The following is a 19,711-nucleotide window of genomic DNA, read 5'->3' on the forward strand; positions in this document are numbered from 1 at the left end:
TCCCAACAACAAAATATCTTCAACTAACTTCAACAATCTTTGAAATTATTAAATTTTATTTCTCAATTGATATAAATGCAAGGAAAAATGTTTTTTTTCATTATCTAGAGAGTCCGGCACATTCTGCAATTGAAGGCCATTCACAATGTGCGTTTCGTGGACTGAAGTGGTATCCTTCTGGGCAAAATAATGACAAAACTTGACCGCGCATACAGAAAATGAAACGGGTACAATCGCCCGCGTAGGGGAGCAAAGTCCCATCATTACTCGAAGCGCAAATATTATCTACGTGGCTGTCATCGATGTCAGTCGATATAGCAACCTTAGTCAGTTTGCCTTTCTCAAAATCATTCACCGTTTCCGTTTTTCCATTTGGTTGACGGTCCAGCTTGTTTAAATCAAATGGAATGACGCAACGGGCCATCGTCGGGTCCTGACATAGGCCACGTGTTGCATTGAAATGCAACATTGGAGGGCAGGTCCGGCGATAAGGTCGCTGATATATACACACATAGTATTGCGTACACGAGTTCGATTTAGGCAGCAGTATACCGGTTGGCAGGTCATTGCAGATTGCACCAGCACTCAGATCGGCGATTACTTCATTGGGACTTTTCGGTTTCGGCAACGATGGACGAGCAACCAACTTAGTTATTGCTGATGTTGTTGCAGATATTGCATTTTCGATTGGTGGATTGTTGCTGGAACAGCCGACTTTCAGCGGATGATCGCAAAGTCCGGTGCGGGCATTAAAGTGATAGAATCCGCCACATGAGCTAGCTATGGCATGGCCATCGACACAAATGAAAAAACCTGCGCAGGATCCCGGCATGGGTATAAGAACGCCATTTTGATTACGACAAATTGCAGGGAAGCTATATACGCCTGTCTGTTGCTGCAATGGTAGAAAAATAAAATAAAATATTTACGTGCATATATGTATGTGTGTACATAGACATATATAATCAATACCTACTTCGAGGCTCTTTCCCAGGCTGTAGCTATGTACGAGGGCAAGAGATAGTATAATTATATAGGAACACTTCATCTTTTTTTTTCGAAAGTATGTTTTCCGGATGATATCAATAGTTACTTTCCTAAGTGCGCGAAATTGTTGCGAGAATATTCAAATGGAAACAAAGAATTGAGCTACCTTACAGCGTTTTCGTTATTTATAAACTGTTTTGCTTATAAATGCTTACAAACAAAACATATCTTTTGCAAATACGTATGTAATTTCATCTAAGATTGAGTTGGAAATGCTGCCTAATTGCTGGAGCACTATGGAATTGCTCATTAATATTTCGATATTAGTTCGCAGTATATGTGTTTGTATATGCATGTGCATGTACATTGGGGTGGTACAAAAAAAAACAAGTAAAGTCGGAATTTTAATGCTCTTACCCGTAAGATTGTTCCGTACCGAAAAAAATGTAGCCATATTTTTTTTATTTTGAAATCAAAAAATATTTGGAGGTCTCTCAAAGCGCTCAAAGTTTTCCATGTACATACTTTATATGGGGAGAAACAACTTTTCGTAGAAATGGTATAGAACACGAGAAAATCAATATTTTTCGATCGGTAAACTCTGGTTATCTTCAGGAAATTCCCAATAATAATACCCAATTGTTTATTAAAAAATTTGTTCATAGTAACTATATTTTATAGGTCCGCCAAAAACCCCATAAAATGCAGTGGGGGACCAATTAAAAATTTTTAGTATTAAAAAATGGATAAATAAACAATTGGGTATTATTACTGGCAGTCTCCTGAAGAGAAATTAAGTTTTCTGATCGAAATATATTGATTTTCGAGAATTCTATACCATTTCTACAAAAAGTTTTTTTTTCATATAAAGTACGTGGGAAACTTTGAGCGCTTTGAGCACCCTCTAAATATTTTTTGATTTTAAATTTAAAAAAAAAATAATTGGGGTATATTTTTTCAATACAGCACAATCCTAGGGGTTGAGAGCATTAAAATTCCGACTTTAGTTATTTTTGGACCACTCTAATGTACGTGTATAGATAATAATAATATTTTGGCGCGTACACTTTTGCCAAGTCTTTGGCCCAGCTTCTCACCCAATTTGTGGTGTGCGTCCTGAAGTCATAACACAAATGGAGGGACCTGCAATTTTACGCTGCCTCCGAACGGCAAATGGTTTTATGAGAAGCTTTGTTTGGGTCAGGTATCGAGCACAGGTCCTACGGAGTGGTAGTCCGCACCTCAAACCACTCAGCCATAGCGGCCACATACATAAAAACTTAACCCGGTTGTTACTGAAACTATTTTTTGTATCGTATCAACGTGATTTTTTGATATTAATACCATAATGCATATAGTAACCCAGGAAATATTGTAAAAAAAATCTGGGTTTTCCGGAAAGCTCGGAAAATGCGGATCGTTATAACGATCAGTAGTAATAAGCGGGTAGGTAACCGCTCATACAAGTGCAAGTTAGCCGGTCGTATCCTATTTAAATAAAAAATATACATTTTTTCACTGAAAAAGGTTAATTTCATTTCGGTTTTATTTAATTTCATTTCATTTCATTTTTATTTCATAAAAAAAAACTAAGTACTTAGTGTATCTATGTAGGAGTATGGTATGTTACAAAACATGATTTAGGGTGCAAATGAATTTTGCACTTTTGGCAAGTAAAGTTTGTATTTTTTTTGCAAAGCCAACATCGAAGCTGAGAGTCATTGTACTCTATCAGATGATCAATCTTGTCGTAACGTGAAGTTTCCCTATAAGTTCTAGGAGTAGGGCAGGGACCGCGCTTCTCACTTTTCTTATGTGTTTCCAAGATACCCCTGGCGACAGTTCTCCGGAATAAGAGATGATCGTACTCTCCTCCATTACTTTTGTAAAGTTGCCATGCATTGTGAGTGGCCATGTCCAGGCAGTGAGAAAATAATGAAAAATACCATTTCTTACCACGAACAGATGTACGATAAAGACCGATGTTTTGATCGGACCTATCGACCCCACCCATATTTTGGTTGTAACTTTTTATAATCGCTGGCTGATCAATCAGTATATATTTCTTCTGCTGCTGTGAAAATCGTTTCGCTTTATGTAAAGGTTCTATGGTTTCAGAATTTGATGCCACTGTCACCACGCTATTGTCATTCCACTTACAAACCAAAATATGCCCTGGTTGGCTAGACCTGTACTTGAATGTGCCTCTTTCTGTTTTTTTGAATTCTTTATTGGAAGGCAAAGGACACTTTTTTGTACGGTCCTCGCGAATTGTTCCAGTTGCTTTGAGTCCTCTTTTAGTTAATTCGTGAAAGAGAGGAACAGAAGAAAAGAAGTTGTCAAAGAACAGGTGAAAAGGCGCATCTGGGTGACGAAATTGCAAATAATCAGCAAAACGCAAAACGACACCAGCTCCTAGACCTAACTGCCTATAAACCGATGGAATAATTGCTGCATGGCCTTGGTACGGATCAAACCATAGTACATACCCCAATCTCGTCGCGCCAACCCAGAACTTATAACCCCATCTAATTGGCTTTCCCCGTATAAATTGTTTACAGCTGTGTCCTCCGTAGTAAGGCACCATAGCCTCGTCAATACTGTAAACTTCTTCTAAAGGAGCCATATTGAGAAATATTTCGTTCAGAATATTGAAAAGAGGTCTCATCTTTGCAAATTTGTCGCTTTCGGTAGCTATTTGAGTGTTGTCACAACAGTGGAGGTGAGTCATGATAAATGTGAATCTATCCCTTGACATAGCGTTATACACAATACTGAAATCAGTGTCTGATGATTTATCCCAATATATGTATCTTCTGGGAACTACAATGTATCCACTGTAAAGGAGAATACCCAGAAAGCACTTCATCTCGCTGCTTGTTACATTACCCACTTTGTTTTTTTGAGTGGCGTAAATATTTGTATATGTAACCAATAAGTCTATTACGCCATCACCAAACATACAATCAAAATAATACACAGGTGTTTGAGGGTATCTTGGCCCCTGGTTTTCTTGCCATTCTAATTGGTCGCGTGGATTGTGGCGATTTCTCCAAATATATTTTTCATTGTTCGGTACGGTTGGATCAACGAAAGGAACGGCTGATGGTCTGCTAATAATTGGAGCTGAACTAGATGTAGAAGGCTCAGTTTGACGTTCTTCAGTGATGGGTTCCTCGGTTGTTCGACTCCTTTTAGCCAATGAACACAAAGGTACGTCGTCGTCGTCACTGTCAGAGGACATGTATTCAATCTCTGCCGAAGCTCTTAGCTGAGAACCTACATAGATAAAAATATAGGTATTAGGTATGTAAAACAACTTGGCACACAAGGAAAACGTATACATTTATATAAGATTTATATCAAACCTGGAAGATTGTTCAATGTTACTATCTCCTCATCACCAGAGTCTTCATCGGTAATTTCTGCATTGGCGTTGTCCGGTGGAAAAATTGTTATATTTCTTGGAAATGGGGTTTCATCATCTAATTTCTCCAATTCGTCAATGATTTCATTTAGAGACAACGGTTTACTATGCCTTGGCCTTGAAGTAAAAATGCATCCCCATATTACTACCGATCTTTATAACGATCATGAAGTTTAACATCATTTTATTAAAAAAAAAAATACATAAAAAACTTACTTACTTCATTGTTTTGTTAACCAGGTTATAAATTTATAAATTATGTGCAAAAAATACATTTCTACTTTAAGAAATTTTACAAAAACTTACCGCTTCGAAGACATAACAAATTTCTATTCCACCAATCCGAATCAAAATGCAATTCCTTTACGAAATTAAAACCTTAAATTAAATATGTATGCGCCGAAACAATGCTAAACGGTCACTGCGCCAATCTGTAAACGATAAACAATATATTTCCGGCCGTTAATTTTATTAAACTGAAGGTAATTTTTGAGAATTTTTTTGATCTTTTTAACGATCGGTCGCTGTAAATGGGTTAAATATGTATGTATTCTAATGTAGATGAGGTGAGCTGTATTTTACGCTACAGATAGCATATCGCACTATCTCTTAGGGAATGAATTTGCCACAACAGGAGTTGTGTGTAGAAAAGAAATTATAAACAAATGGGTAGCGCAAACTCGAATTTAACTATACATACATACAAATATAAGTACATATGTACATATAAATATCCATACATACATAAGTGCAGTGTTCTCGCAATTATGTGAACACCGCTTATCATGAACACCCTTTGTTTTAACATTGACTACTCTGTAACGTGGACAAAAATTTAGTCAGTTTGTCTATATAAAGAATACATATCGTTACCTAAAGGTTAAAAGGTGGCAAGTCCACTTTTTTCCAAAATTTAGTTTTTGATGAAAAATTACAGAAACTACATCAATTTTTCGTCTCTACTGAATAATTTCAAAAAATGGACTTGGCGCCATTGCACCATTAGGTAACGATATGTAAATACGTTTTACTTTTTATGAGTTCGGGGAATCCCCTAATATTGAAAAAGGGTTTTGTTCACAAATTATCTACTTTTTGATGCAACCGAACCAAGTCGACCGTTCTTTTTCTCTACCGCGACGAGCTTATGCCAATCAATGCGAGTTCTTATAAATAAGATGTGAACGAAAGAGGTGAATGAAGCGGTAATAACGAACTTGATGCAAGGTAATAAATGTAAGATATCGGAGGGAATGTTACACAAGGCTTAATTTATTGGGGCAGGAGTATTTTTTACCTTTATTTTTCACATTCACAAATACGAACAATTTCATAAACCTGAACCCACTCCCTTGTTTTTAACAGAGACCGAAAATAGTCCGCCTATTTATTGCTGTGTCACAAGTTGTCATTTATTTCTTGTTATAGAAAATAAATCACTCGCAATAACTTTTATAACAAGTTTTTAGCTAATCTGATTTGGTTTGACTTTTATTTGATTTGATGTTATTTTACGTTTCGAATTGATCTTTTGTTTTAGTTTTTTCTTTTAAATGCAACGGTATCCAAGTAGCAGAGTTGTAAAATGATTGAATCTGTAAGATCTGCATTCACTCGGCATTCTTTTCAAAATTTTGATTGGTTGTATAAAAAAAAAAACCTCATTCCTAAGTGGCTTAAATTATTTTGAAACAAAAACAAACGTAACGTGTTATTGAATGGTAGAGTTCCATTCAGTATAGAATGTGAATGTAACAGATGCACTCGCAATCATCGTGATTGTAAATTTTGGTTGAATGCAAACACTTGTGATCATTCAATAGTACACTGAAAAAATATGCCTCGACACTAGAAGAAAATCTTTATAGTAGAAAATAGTCGATTTGCTTCTGCTTTTCCACCACTGCTACAATTTGGTAAAGCATCACCTATGACCAAAAGTACGTAACAGCTTTAGATATTCAGTCCATGCTTTTAAAAGCCAACTGCATATCGGTAAAGGAAACTTGCGCTAAATTTTATGTAACGAACTAATTTTTTATTTGTACAAAGAGATATTTTTATTTCCCAATACCAGGCGCTCATATATATGTATGAAGTAGCAGGCTTTCTATACAAGGCACATAAATACAGGTAGAAGCCAAAATGACGTTGCTCTCATGAGAACCAAACCTTTAAACTTCAACTTGATTTTATTTTATTTCCTATATTTCGTTACGCTTAAAATGTCATGTCGTTTGTTTTTTTTTTGAATGTTCGTTAAAAACAAATTTTAATTAACATTTGCATTTTTGTAGTGTTGTGCGGTTTATACTTAGTGTATGTGTTAAAAATGCAGCACCTGAAGCGTTGTTTTTTATGTGGTGTTAAATATAATGCAGACATCACTAATTTTTTTAACGTGCCTCAATGCCCTCGGCGTAAGGGGCGTTGGGAAAGCAGCTGTGGGGTAGAGCTGCAGCGAAATGCCTTGCTGTGCGTTAAGCATTTTAAAGCAGCAGATTTCATAAATGCACCAGGAGGTACAGGAAAGGCACGTTTGATGCCAAGTGCTCTTCCTATGACCCTTATGCCGGAAAGTCCTTCCAACAACACTGCAACTCATAAATCAAGTTGTGAAAGCATATATACATATATCGCTTTATACATACATTTGTATATTATACAAAATTAAAACAGGTACTATAAATATAAACTTTCAATGTATAAAAAAATAGAAAAGAACATACAAATTAACAAATTTTAACTAAAGAAAATAAATAAATAAATACAAAACTTCAAATTTACTTAAAAACGTCAACCAGCGAAATGTAATTTTTTTATTTTTCCTTACACATGCTCATTTTTATTTTTACTCTCCCGAAAACTTTGACTTTTGTAGGTTTGATGTCAATTTGGCTTCTACCTGTTTTCATTGTACCATGCTTTCTATACGCATAAATTTGTTCGGAGAACTTTTTAATTTTTATTTTTTTTTTTTTGTAGAAGCCTTTGAACTTTACAAAGTAGAATTTGGGAAATTTAAAAACTTATACAAACAATTTTGTACGTAGAAATAGAAAACTTTCCGCCTATTTAAATAGTAGGGCTCGCTTGAAATATGTATGGAGGTGCGCACACTACACCAGCTTAATCGCTCCGAACAATTAGTTGTGGTACAATGGAAAGACTAGCGAGCCCAACTAAATCGGCGGCCGATAAAGTCCGTGGTGTGCGATGGATCTAAAACATATGATTGTAGATTGAAAAAAATATAAGCCACACTACCAGAAAAAAGGAAAAATAATGAAATCCTACTTGTAAATATTTCAAGATTCAAAATTTAAATGATTTCACAGTTTTACAGCTCTGCCAAGTAGGTATGTTAAAAATACTGAGTGAAGTGATGCGGTAGTTTGCTTCTAGTTAGTAGAGTTTATTTATTGAAGCAAAGAAGATGGGCCGAAATTGGATACGAGTAGTGATAAAAAAGTTTCAGTGTGTAAAGTTTGGAAAAAAAGTTTATAACGGTGATTATTTGAGTGAATAAAAATAGTTGTACTTATTATTCTTTATAGTTTGTTTTACTTCGTTGCATTTTCATCATATATTTTCTCTGCAGCATAATTAAATTTATTAACTCAACTTTTTAACAAAACAAAAAAAAAATGGCATAAATAACTGCGGTTGACCTTTATTTTCGTAGCGATTTCATTTCTCACAGTCATTAACCGTAAGCTGAATCACAGTGATATATCACATTAAGTAAAAAATAAATGGTTAATGATAGAAAAATTTACAATGTGTTTAATGTGTTTATTTTCGGTCTCTGGTTTTTAATTAGTTCACGTTATCGCCACTGCACTGTAAAAACATAAATATGTACACATACACAAAAAGGTACGAAAAAATTTAAAGCAATCACAAAATGTTAATACATAATCTATCGGTAGAGATCTATTCGCGACCGCAGCTGTTAGCGATTCCCTACATTTACCTGTACTCGTACGCACTGCTGATTGTGTTTGCATACTATTTATACACTAATTGTACGAGTATATACCGTGCGAAAAGATGAAAAATAGTATATGTAAGTATGTATGGTACCGCGTTGCATCGAGAAGTGCTTCATAAGAAAATTTAAAAGAAATTTGCAAGTTACTTGTAAAAAGTATGTAGGTATATTGCAGGGGTGGGCAAGGCCGAGGCCGAAAAGACCCACATGTAAACTCTAAATGTTACAAAGAGCCACAAAAAAAAACAACAAAAACAGAAATTTTATTTTTAAAGAAAACTAATATTAGAAATGAAAAATATTAATTTTATTATTATTCTAATGTACGTAAGATAGATATTAAAGAAAATTCAAAAGATCCCTTTGGCCAAATTTTCAAAATCAGGTTTTACGTCAGTTAAAGCCGTTCGAAACAGTTCTGTTAAATGTTGGTTAGTCAATTGTGAACGGTATTTTGACTTTACGAATTTCATTGTAGAGTACAAAGATTCATAGTTATACCGTCGCCTTGGTAAAAGATTGTCGTATGTTACACAGGCGACGATACGCTGAACCAAAAATTTAAAATATACTGCACGCAGCTGTTTTCAACAGTGGATATTTTAAATCTAGTACATATTGCCGGAATTCAAGCAATGGAAAAGCTTTATGTTGCATTTCCAGTGCCTTATCTTCTTTTGATTCCAAAAACTCCAACTCTTCTTCACTTTTCTTAAAAGGGAGTATTTCGGATATTGTAAATTCATCCTCAATTATGTGACATAAAAAAGGGTTTATGAAGTATGCAAACGTACATTTAAATAATTTCAAATCGGCAAATCTTTTTTCAAAATCTGTTTCTAAAGCATTTAGTTTTGCGACATAGGGGTCCAATTTATCCTCTTTGACATTTGCAATATTTTTTTCTAGCCATGGAAAACGATGAAATATTCTTTTTTTGAGATCATGTATAAAAAGTTGTAGTTTAGGTTCAAAACTTAAAGGACCAACATGTTTTAAGCAAAGAGAAAGTATAAAGAGCCGCACTTTGTTAAGCAAAGGGCCGCATTTGGCTCAAAGGGCCGCGTTTGCCCACCGTTGGTCTATTGCAATCAAAACTCATATGAAACAAGCCGAGTCAACACCCAACATGAATGCATTAATGAAGTGAAGTCAAATAAAATAAAAATTTCAAACACGTGGGAAGTAAGCAAGCATTTATTTTCAGGCTTCTACCGCAGCGTAGCTTAAAATAGAGCTGTAAAACTATCGAATGGTTCTATTTGTTTGTACTATCGAATGGTCGTTGGCCACTATCGATAGTAGAGCTGCAAAACTATCGTTGGCACTATCAATAGTATCGATAGTTCCAATGTGAATGTGAGCCACTATCGCGATACTATCGGAAACAAAAAATTGCCAAAAATCCACAGTAAGCCCTAGCTACTTCAAACTTGCAATTTTTACTACTAAAACTTAAGGACTACAAAAGCGCATACTCAAAATTTTTCTAAGAAATCTAATTAAAAAACTCGAAATTTTGATGACTCGAAAAATTCGAACTTTCCTTGTTTTTGTAAATTGTTTAAAACTTAATGGTCAAGATAACGGTTACGGTATCGGTTTCGGTTTTGAAAAACGAAACGGTTTTAAACGGTCACGGTTTCGGTTTCGGTTTCATCCTTGATAATAACAAATAACATAAGAAACACATAAAAAAATAGCATTACAAAACAAATAATCATTCAAGAATCTTTTCACTTATTTATGTACATTAGGGTGGCCCTTAAAAAATCAAATGAACGATTGTTTTCAGTCTCCCCCCCGGAATCAGTAATACCACGGTCACAGATATCACATATAAGTTTTGGTCCCGATTGGAGACGGTTAAGGCGTGTCGCACAGGGAGCAAAATACAGATTCCTCTATAGAGACTCAAAAAATTAAAATTAATTTTTTCAAACCAGACTAAAATTTTTATGTGATATCTTCGACTATGGTAGTATCGATTTTGGGTATTAGATGAAAAAAAATAAAAATTTAATTTTTTGAGTCTCCATAGAGGAATCTGAACTTTGCCTTCTGTGCGACACGCCTTAACCGTATCCAATCGGGACCAAAATTTATATGTGATATTTTCGACTATAGTAGCATCGACGTAGGAAAAAATCTGTTGTAAAAATTTTCTTCCTACATTAAAGGACCATCCTAATGTACACACATAAATATGTATTAAAAGTAGTATATCGCCTATGCATACATATCATTGCAATACTTTGTTCCAGAGTCTTTTTCTTATTCAATGTTAAAAAAATAGTTCATTCAAAATCAAATTTCTTAGTTGTACTCATAGTAGTAAAAATATGCAGCTTCTGCTGACTATAAAAGTGTTGTATTGAATACAATTTATTAATAAACCGTAACCGTAGATTTTTAATGATAAAAGTATTTTTGTAACGTAAACAATTTAACAATTTAATCCAGTGAAAAGAACAATACTTATAGTAATGACATGTCAGCATTCTTTGGCCATTTCCCTTTCGTTTATTTAATGTTTCTTATTTTTTTATGAAAGTGTAGCTCGCTATCTAACAAAAAACATGGGGGGCCGGAAAAACCAAAAACAAATTTTTTTTCCAAGCACTCAAGCAGTATTGCCCATTGCACTTAAGGCCAAGAAACAGGATTTAGAGGAAAGGCATATGTAGGTGGGGGTGGGAATTCATTACTCCTCTTCAAACTTACCAGACTCCAGTATAGAAAGTATACTTCAGTATAGAAAGTTTTCACCGAGCTTCCCAAGAGAGTGTCTGGATCTCTCAATTGTTCCCTTGTGGGAAATCTAATGACGTACTTTCTACCAAAGGAGACTCTAGGTGTCAGTTTGTCATTTGGTGCCAAAAACAAAGGATATTGCTCGGACAACCTTCTGAACAACTCTCTGTGCCCAGAGCTGCAATCGTCGTGCCACAGACCAAAAGAGTGCAGTCGACACATCGTTTTCATTGCCTCCTCTTGGATCGCTAAATCCAGAGGCGACGAATTCAACAAAGCATTAAGAGCTGGTCCTGACGTTGTGCTCATTGCGCCCGTAATGCCTATACACACACTCCTTTTTAGCCTCTTTAGCATAGAAGACGTGGTTTTGTCCATGGTTCCGCGTCACCATACTACAGCAGAATACGTGACGAATGGCCTGACTAAAGCTATGTGTATCCAAAATACCACAGCTGGTCTCAGACCCCAGGTCTTGCTAAAGGTTCTTCGACACTGTCCGAAAACTTTCAGCGCTCGATTTACCTTCAGCTCGTCGTGAGTTTTCCATGTCAGCTTCGTATCTAGAGTTACCCCTAGATATTTCACATCCACGGAAAGGCTTAAGTTTACGCCTCTAAGCACTGGAAGGTTGAGACCTTCCAATTTTCTTTCCCGCGTAAACAGGACTAGGGTTGTCTTGCTGGGATTGACAGCAAGACCCTGCAAAGTGCACCATTCATCTAACTTATTCAGAGTTCTCTGTGTCTTAACACAAACCTCCATGAGAGATTTACCTGATGACAGTGCACAGACATCATCCGCGTAAGCTTGGATGTGAACGAAGTCTTGAATTTCCGTTAGTAGGGAGTCCACTACCAAACACCACAAGAGAGGTGAGAGCACCCCGCCCTGAGGGCATCCTCTCCCAACTTCTGCTATGGTACAAAGGCTAGCTTCATCCCCCACGGTTAGCAATCTCCTAGATAGCATGAAGTCAATCCACCTTATGATGGTTTCGTTCACACCATGTCTTCTGGCCGCTGAGCACATAGAGTCAAAAGTAGCATTGTCAAACGCCCCCTCAATATCAGCGAAGACTCTCATTGCGTACTCACCTGCTACCAGGCCCACCTCGATCTTTGTTACAAGGTCAAGTAGGGCCGATTCACAGGATTTTCCGCTTTGGTATGCATGTTGATGAACACTAAGGGGGCTATTCACCAAAACCCTTGATCTAATGTACTTCTCGACCGTGCGCTCCAGACTTTTCAGCATGAAGGATGTTTTTTGCAAGCGCATAGTCATCCTTTCCTGTTTTGGGAATGAAGAGTACCCTGACTTTTCTCCAAAGAGTGGGAACGTGGCCAAATGCCAGACAGGCCCAAAAGACCTTATTAGGGCCCCTACAAGCCTGTCTCCCCCACACTTTAGTATTTTCAGATACACACCATCTGGTCCCGGTGACTTAAAGTCTTCAAAAGAGGCTAAGGAAAACCTCACTGACTTCTCAGTCACCACCCGTGGTGCTATGTACCAGTTTAGTCTGGTGGCTCTTCCCGACGCGCTATCCTCCACCATATCTCTACCTGCGTCAGGAATTATTCTGCTACCCGGAAAGTGAGTTTCCAGGAGAGTTATGTATGTCTCTAGCAGCGCCGTGGTATAAGTGCCTTTAGATTTTCTAAGATCATTTCTAACCGTCAAGTCCTGTTGAAGTACCTCACACAGCCTGGCCGACTCTTTCATGTTGTCGATATCACTGCAAAAGTCTTTATAAGAGCTTAATTTTGATATTCGGACCATTCCTCCTCTTTTCAGATTTTCGAAGTTTGATAAGTTCAGCGTTCCACCATGGGACCGATTTTCCTTGCCTGCTTCTTCTTAGAGGACATACTTCCTAAAAACAACCAATCAAAATACTCGTTACCTCGCGGGTCGCCTCTTTAATGTTTTTGAGTTTAGGCAGATTTGGTACTCGCGTTTCAAGGAGCAACTCAAACTTCTCCCAGTCCGTCTTTCGAGGATTCCGACCTTTTGGCACTTGACAAGTGTCATCTCCTCGAAGAAATTCGATGAATCGATGATCTCATAGAGATTCCTCTTCTAAGACCAACCATCCTTTGATATGATCCGCCATAACTACATTGGTTAAGGTTAGATCTATCGCTTCTTGTCTTCTGCTGGTGACAAAAGTAGGTTTGTTACCCACATTCTGTATTACCAATTCAGAGGACAGAATGTAGTCTAATAGCTTGTTCCCACGGAAGTTGCATTTCGTGCTACCCCATATAGTGTTTTGTGAGTTCGCGTCACAACCCACTATTAGGCCCATACCATTTGACTCGGCGTACTGCACGATGACCATTATTTCCCTCGAAGGAGGGGGGACTAACGAATCGTATGGCAGGTAAGCGGAGACTGCGATGGCCTCGGCGCGTTTCCCGTCCGTACAGTACCCAATTTTTATCGCATCGACATCTTGGGAGCAGAACTCTCTAAGCATCGTGCATTCGACCGAACGCGGCACTATGATGCATGCGCCCGGCCTTACTGCCCCTTTAAATTGAAGGACGTTACCCCAGGAAATCCCTCCAGGTCTACAGATACGCTTGCGGCATACCCATGGTTCTTGAATTAGGATTATTTGGGGATTTGTACGCAGTTTCGTATGCCTACTGCATAATAGAGCAGTAGACGATTTGCTATGCTGCAAATTAATTTGTGTAAAAATAATTTCAGTCATACCTAGAGGATATAAAACCATTAATTGCTTTTAACCTGTTTCTCCTTCCTTATCCTGGACACGAAAAAGTATTCGTCCCAGGTGTAGGTGAGGGCGATACCCACATTTAGTTCGAAGAACCTCCAACGAGCCCTCGTCTATGCCCACCATCAGGAAAGAGCCTTCTCCATTGCTGGAAGTCGGTCCTCTCCTGGTGTATGAATAAATACGCCATTGGCTCGTATTCAGTCCCACGTTCTGTCTGCTTACCTGTCGTAGAAGCTCGCTTGGTTTCCGAGAGGGTCCCGGTATCCAAGCAGTGGCTCTCACCATTCTGCAACTGCTTCCATCTTTTAGGATGAATTTGCAGTTTTCGCAGGCTGGCATCCCGGCTATTATTTTGGTCAGCCACTCTCGGGAAAGCTCGTTAGAGCATTGTATCTTTAAGATACTATCCTCCACGCGCATCCCCTCGAATTTTAGTTCGTCTGTCGATTCACCAATGGCCTTCCATAAATAGCTGTCGAGAAAGTCTCTTTGCCCTTTGGACAAAGAACCTTTCCCTTTGTCGGAATGTATCTCTACCATCATTGCTTCCACAGCCACCCTTGTGAATGACGCAGAAGGGCAAGGTTGAGTCTCACCCGACGCTCGGGGTCCTTCAACAACTTCATCTGCATGAGGAGGTTGGAATGCAGGCAGTTGGATCGAGCGTGAAGGCATGTCCGATTCCATTCCTGAGACTTTCATCTTCTTTGCCTCGTGACTCTTGCCATCTGCTCGCACAGACCCCTGGTTGGCAACGGAAGAGAGTTCCAGAACAGATGAGTCATCACCCGTCCTGTCCCGCTTCCTCGTTGTCATTTCGGGTGCAGAGTTAGATACCTAAGGATTCTAAGTACTCGCCTGGGCCATAGCCGCAGCTTTCTTCTCCTTTTGCCTCCTTCTCTTCAGCTGCCTCGCGGTCAGCTTTTTACCCGTTTGAGGATCACCAATACGGGATTTTTCCGTACCGGTACTCTCCTGGTTCGCACCAGGTTTAACCGTTGTTGGTTCCATCTCTGATACCAGTGTCCGGTTTGAAGAAGGAGAAGGACCACCTAGCATCTTCTCATCTGTCACAACCTTGGTTGCTCCAGAAAGTTTCGATGGCAGTTCGCCATCCACCTCATTCAGGAGTAGGCTCTCCATTGACAGAGTGAATGTGGCGTCTTCCACCAGTAGCTTGCTTCCACCGAGACCCTGGGTGCCAGTCTCGGTCATAGTGGACGGTGAGCTTTAGGCCTGCACATCCGTTGCCCAGGCCACCACCAACGAGTTAGCGGGGGGGGAGTTGCATTTTATCCTTACTGCCAAGGGGTGGGCCTTTCAAAGGGTATTCTTCCCGTCGTCCTCCTACTTCCCGAGACGCACCGAATGCAATTCGGGATGCTCCAACCTAGCAACTCTTGGTCATCGTTCAAAAAGCAGCCCTAATCAAGGCGATAGGGACCAATTGGTGAGTACATGTACTCACATAGTTGCACCACTATCCGTTGAGAAGGTCTGATTAGTGATTCGACTAAGCCCTCGCACCGCGCCAAGGTGCTTGCCATCGTGAGGGAAAAAAACATGTTAGTAAAAATTAAACTTTTCCTTAAACATTCTGAGTATGCAGAAGTGCAAATTTTAAGTAACTAGGACTTACTACTGCTTTTTGGATTTTTTTTTGTGGAAGGTGTTGCGGATTTTCTCTATACAAAAAAATTTTCGAACATACTTTGTTTGGAAGAAAATGCGTGAACACAAAATTGTTAAAAATTAACACTTACCTACCTACCTCAAACTTGCACTTTATTATACTAAAATTTAAAAAACTGCGTACTCAAAAAAAATTTGACTAAACAGTCTAAAATTTTGATGAACATTTGTTAAAATTGCGCCGAGGGTGTACCATAATATCCCCAAAATCTAAATCCCCAAATCCAAATCCCCAAAATCAAAATCCCCAAACTCGAAATCCCCATTTTCTGCGGCGGTTTTAGACCCAATTTGAATGTATGTATTTCACACAAAAAAGGAGGATTCTATAATCGACATTATTTCTCAAATTAAAATTGAAAACAACTTGTATGATGCATTCACAAATATTTATAAGGTAAACGAAAATTAAAGAAAATGTAGGAATAAATATCGCATGAATTTACTTAAATACAAATTTCATTGTTCAAGACATTTTTATAAATGAAAAATTACAATATTTCTTTATCAAAATAGTTTAAAGCAAAAGATGAAAGGACAAATACAAATTTTAATTGCAAACAGAAATATTGTGGGATATAGATCTCAAATAAGTTACAAGTGCAAATAGCGAAATAATTAGTGATAACGTAACGGTGCAAGTTTTATATATATATATTAGGCCTTGAGTACCCTAACTGACATTTCAAAAAAACGATGAGCTGCACCTTAAAATGCAGTACTAGAATTGAAACGGTAATAGCCCGAGGGACGCCCTTTTAGTTTTCTTTTACTATATCCAATATGTAGCATCACGTAGGTGCAATGAACTTTTTGGTAAAAGACCACATTTATTTTTTATAGATCCTTCTTTCTCATATTACTAATTTTTTTTTTCTTTTTTGCAGATAGGCTCCTCTGGCCCTCATGACCTCATATGTATGTACACAAATAAACATGTATATATAAATATTGTCATAAATTGAAAATATGTATGAAGGTTTTAAACGGTTCAAGTTATGGTGAAATTGTACCAGGTGAAGTAATAGGAGCGAAAAGAAGGATCTATATTGATTTTTTTGTATAAGCTTTAATAAATAAATAATAAAAAAAATAAATATTGATTTTACACTATCTTATTTGAAAATTTGCCTTTAAAATGTTTAATAAGATAGCCGATTGACAAAAAATAAATCGATATAGCTGATTTATTACTTCGCCTGTTTATTGCACCATGGGTTCAAGTATTGAATTTAATTCTGCTTGCAAGTGAAAGAGAGGGGTGAGAAGAAAAGGGAAGAGTACAAATTCGCCTGTACCGTCAAGGCGTTTCAAGTTTCTTGCTTTGCTTTTGACATTTTCGTCGTTTCCCATGTAAAGAACGAAAAACTTGTATTCAAAAAAATTTAACCATGTAAAGCAAATAGAAAACACAAAATATAATGAACAAGAATGGCTTTGAGGTACTTGAATCGTGTAAATCGGGTGTATGTAACTACGAATCAGAACAAAGGTAACAGTAGGCTTGCGCTATTGTTTATATGATCGGTAATCACATTTATTCAAAAGTTTGGGGATTTTGTGTTTTGGGGATTTTGTGACACTGTCACAAAAAAAAAGTGTGGGGATTACGTGTTTGGGGATTTTGAGTTTGGGGATAATGTATTTTGGGACTTTTTGAAACTGGGGATCTCGTGTTTGGGGATTTTGTTTTCGGGGATTTCGTGGCTCTCCCGATGACGATTCTTTTGGCCGATACTAGCCCATGGCGATGCCGATGCCGATTAATTGGTCGGACTCTAGTGTATTATATTCTCTAAATCCTATTGCCACACAATTAAGTTCGAGATATAGAAGTTCGAGTTATGGATGTTTGACTGTAAATAATTTTTATTTTATGGGAAAATTTAAATTTTTTCCGAGTGCAACTGTGTAATGAAAAGAGTATTTACTCTGAATAACCTCATGCGGCCCAAACAATAACAGCAGTTGCCTGCAGGGGCGTCAAGAACGGGGCCGGGCCCTAGGGAATATGTTATCGGCGGGCACTTTGAATGGTACCACCGGCACACAAAACAGAAGTGGTGTATGCTTTTAGCCAGACCCGCCTACCGACATGTATTTCGACCCGCTGGATCTGAATCTGAGGACCGTTTGACTCGTACACCTTCAAAGTTCAAATGGCAACAAATGTTTTCAAATGTTTTTTATAGATGATTACCTTTTGAAAATGAACACCTTCAAAAAACATGAGCTTATTATTTGTATACCATTGTTAGGGCCAATTTCATAATGAAACACTTGAAGCTCCTTTTGCAAAAGTTTCCTTTTACTTAATGTGTCATTTAAATGTACTTTAAACAAGAAGTGTTTTCATAATGCAATGGCAATTGAATAATAATTAATAAATAATTAAATGGAAATAACAATGTTGGCAATGCTGATCTCGGCAAAATTGCATCAGCTGCTTGTCATAAATATGTAATTATAACTACGAAAATTACCTCATTTTTTTTACAAAAGGGACCTTTATGTCATTTAAATTTCCGTTTTGGGTATTTAACCAAAGTACCTCTTATGGGCATCTTTATCTTTAAAGTGGCTTTATAAAATCGATCAGCAAAATAAAGCATCCTTTAAATTTTAAAATAGTCTTTAATTTTATTATGAAATCGGTCCTTATTCTTCTACTGAGTTTGCACTAAAGTCCTAAATATGTATGTATAAAAGTCGGCTATCAGTTCTGTGACGCAAATTGTTTGTTGGCCAGTGTTTTTGTTTTATATTTTTTTTGTTTTCTTGTTTTTGAGCTTGTTATTCGACTAACAAGCATATTTTCAGGCGGTATACAGTGATCGGACTTCTACTACATTGTGGTAGATCTGCCACTTTTTTGAGCATCTACCACATCTACCACACAAGGTCTGAAATCTACCACATATTCGCGTATTTGAGTAGTTTTATTTTTGCTCGACATAATTTTCTTAATTTTAAGAGCAAAAATTGTCCAACACTAAACACTGTATGGTTACAAGAGTGATATAATACAAGATTCCGCATTCCCAGCGGCGATGAAATTCCTCAAGTAAAAGTAAACAAAGCCGAATGGGAGGATAAAATAAACTATAAAATAGTAGATTTTCTCAATAATAAATATGAGAAGGCGTTGTTTACTTTTACTTGAGAATTGTCAAAATCGGCAAATCCCTACTAGCGGTTTCTGGAACGTGCCACATTTGTTCGCTGCATCATGATGTGATAAAAATAAAAGCTGGCAGCACTCCATAAGGTTGCAGAAATCTCGCAAAATATGTTCGAAAAATATCTTGATAAGGAACGGCTTTACACCGTCAAGGAAAAAAAATTGCCAAAACTGAACGCAGCTTCAATCTTGCACTTTATTATACTAAAATTATTTTTTTTTTTAGATTCTAATTAAAATGTTTGCAATTTAAGTGAAACCTTGCAGAATTTTTTAATTTTTGTACAAAGTTTGATACAAAACCTGAGATCTACCACATTTTTTTTGAAATCTACCACTTTTTTCCAGATTCTACTACACATAATTTTTTAAGTCCGATCACTGGCGGTATACCGAAAATAAAGCTTATTTTTTGATAAGAAACTTGTTTAGCAATCTTTGTATCAACATTACAACATTTTGCAAATAAAAAAATAAGAGCGTCGCTGTCTTCGGGTGAGTTTTATTACTTAGTGCCTCCGGTACTCCAGCCAATTTCGATATATGTAGATATAACGTGATGCAATTGGTATCTCTTCACATGCAATTTAAATTTTGTTTGCAAACGCAAATGACAAAATTAATATAAAAGCTTTAGTTCGAGATTTTTTCGGATGGTGCTATTATTTTCTTCCATATAAAAAAAAAAAATTCGATAATACTTTGTATGGAAGAAAATGCTTGTCAGCAAAAACAAAAAATTATCAAAAATCAAGCGAATTCTTCGCAACTGGAAACTTTCACTTTTAAAGCCAGAAAATAATGGGCTACAAATCTGCGTACTTAGAATTTTTCTAATAAAAGCTTGTTTTTGTTGCAAAATTTTGTTAATCATTATATAAATAGGCAATCATGTTTCCTTTACACCCCTTTTACGGCTAAACT

At 37.1% G+C, this 19,711-nt stretch overlaps 2 protein-coding genes across 2 annotated transcripts in view; one reads left to right on the top strand and one right to left on the bottom strand.

Annotated features, from left to right (window-relative positions):
* Window positions 1-19,711, top strand: part of LOC118739170 (OTU domain-containing protein 5-A) — a gene marked incomplete in the record, with an annotated part of 44,874 nt that overhangs the window by 23,885 nt on the left and 1,278 nt on the right.
* On the bottom strand, window positions 101-13,509 carry LOC118740145. The gene is made up of 5 exons (XM_036471639.1): window positions 13,259-13,509; window positions 4,356-4,531; window positions 3,477-4,266; window positions 977-1,001; window positions 101-895 (listed from the first exon to the last, which is right to left on the bottom strand). The coding sequence occupies exons 1-5, from the start codon at window positions 13,507-13,509 to the stop codon at window positions 101-103; spliced, it is 2,037 nt and encodes a 678-aa protein (XP_036327532.1).

Source organism: Rhagoletis pomonella, unplaced genomic scaffold (assembly GCF_013731165.1).
Source record: "Rhagoletis pomonella isolate Grant_MI unplaced genomic scaffold, Rhpom_1.0 Rhpom_scaffold_00005, whole genome shotgun sequence".
Classification (NCBI taxonomy): Eukaryota; Metazoa; Arthropoda; class Insecta; order Diptera; family Tephritidae; genus Rhagoletis; species Rhagoletis pomonella.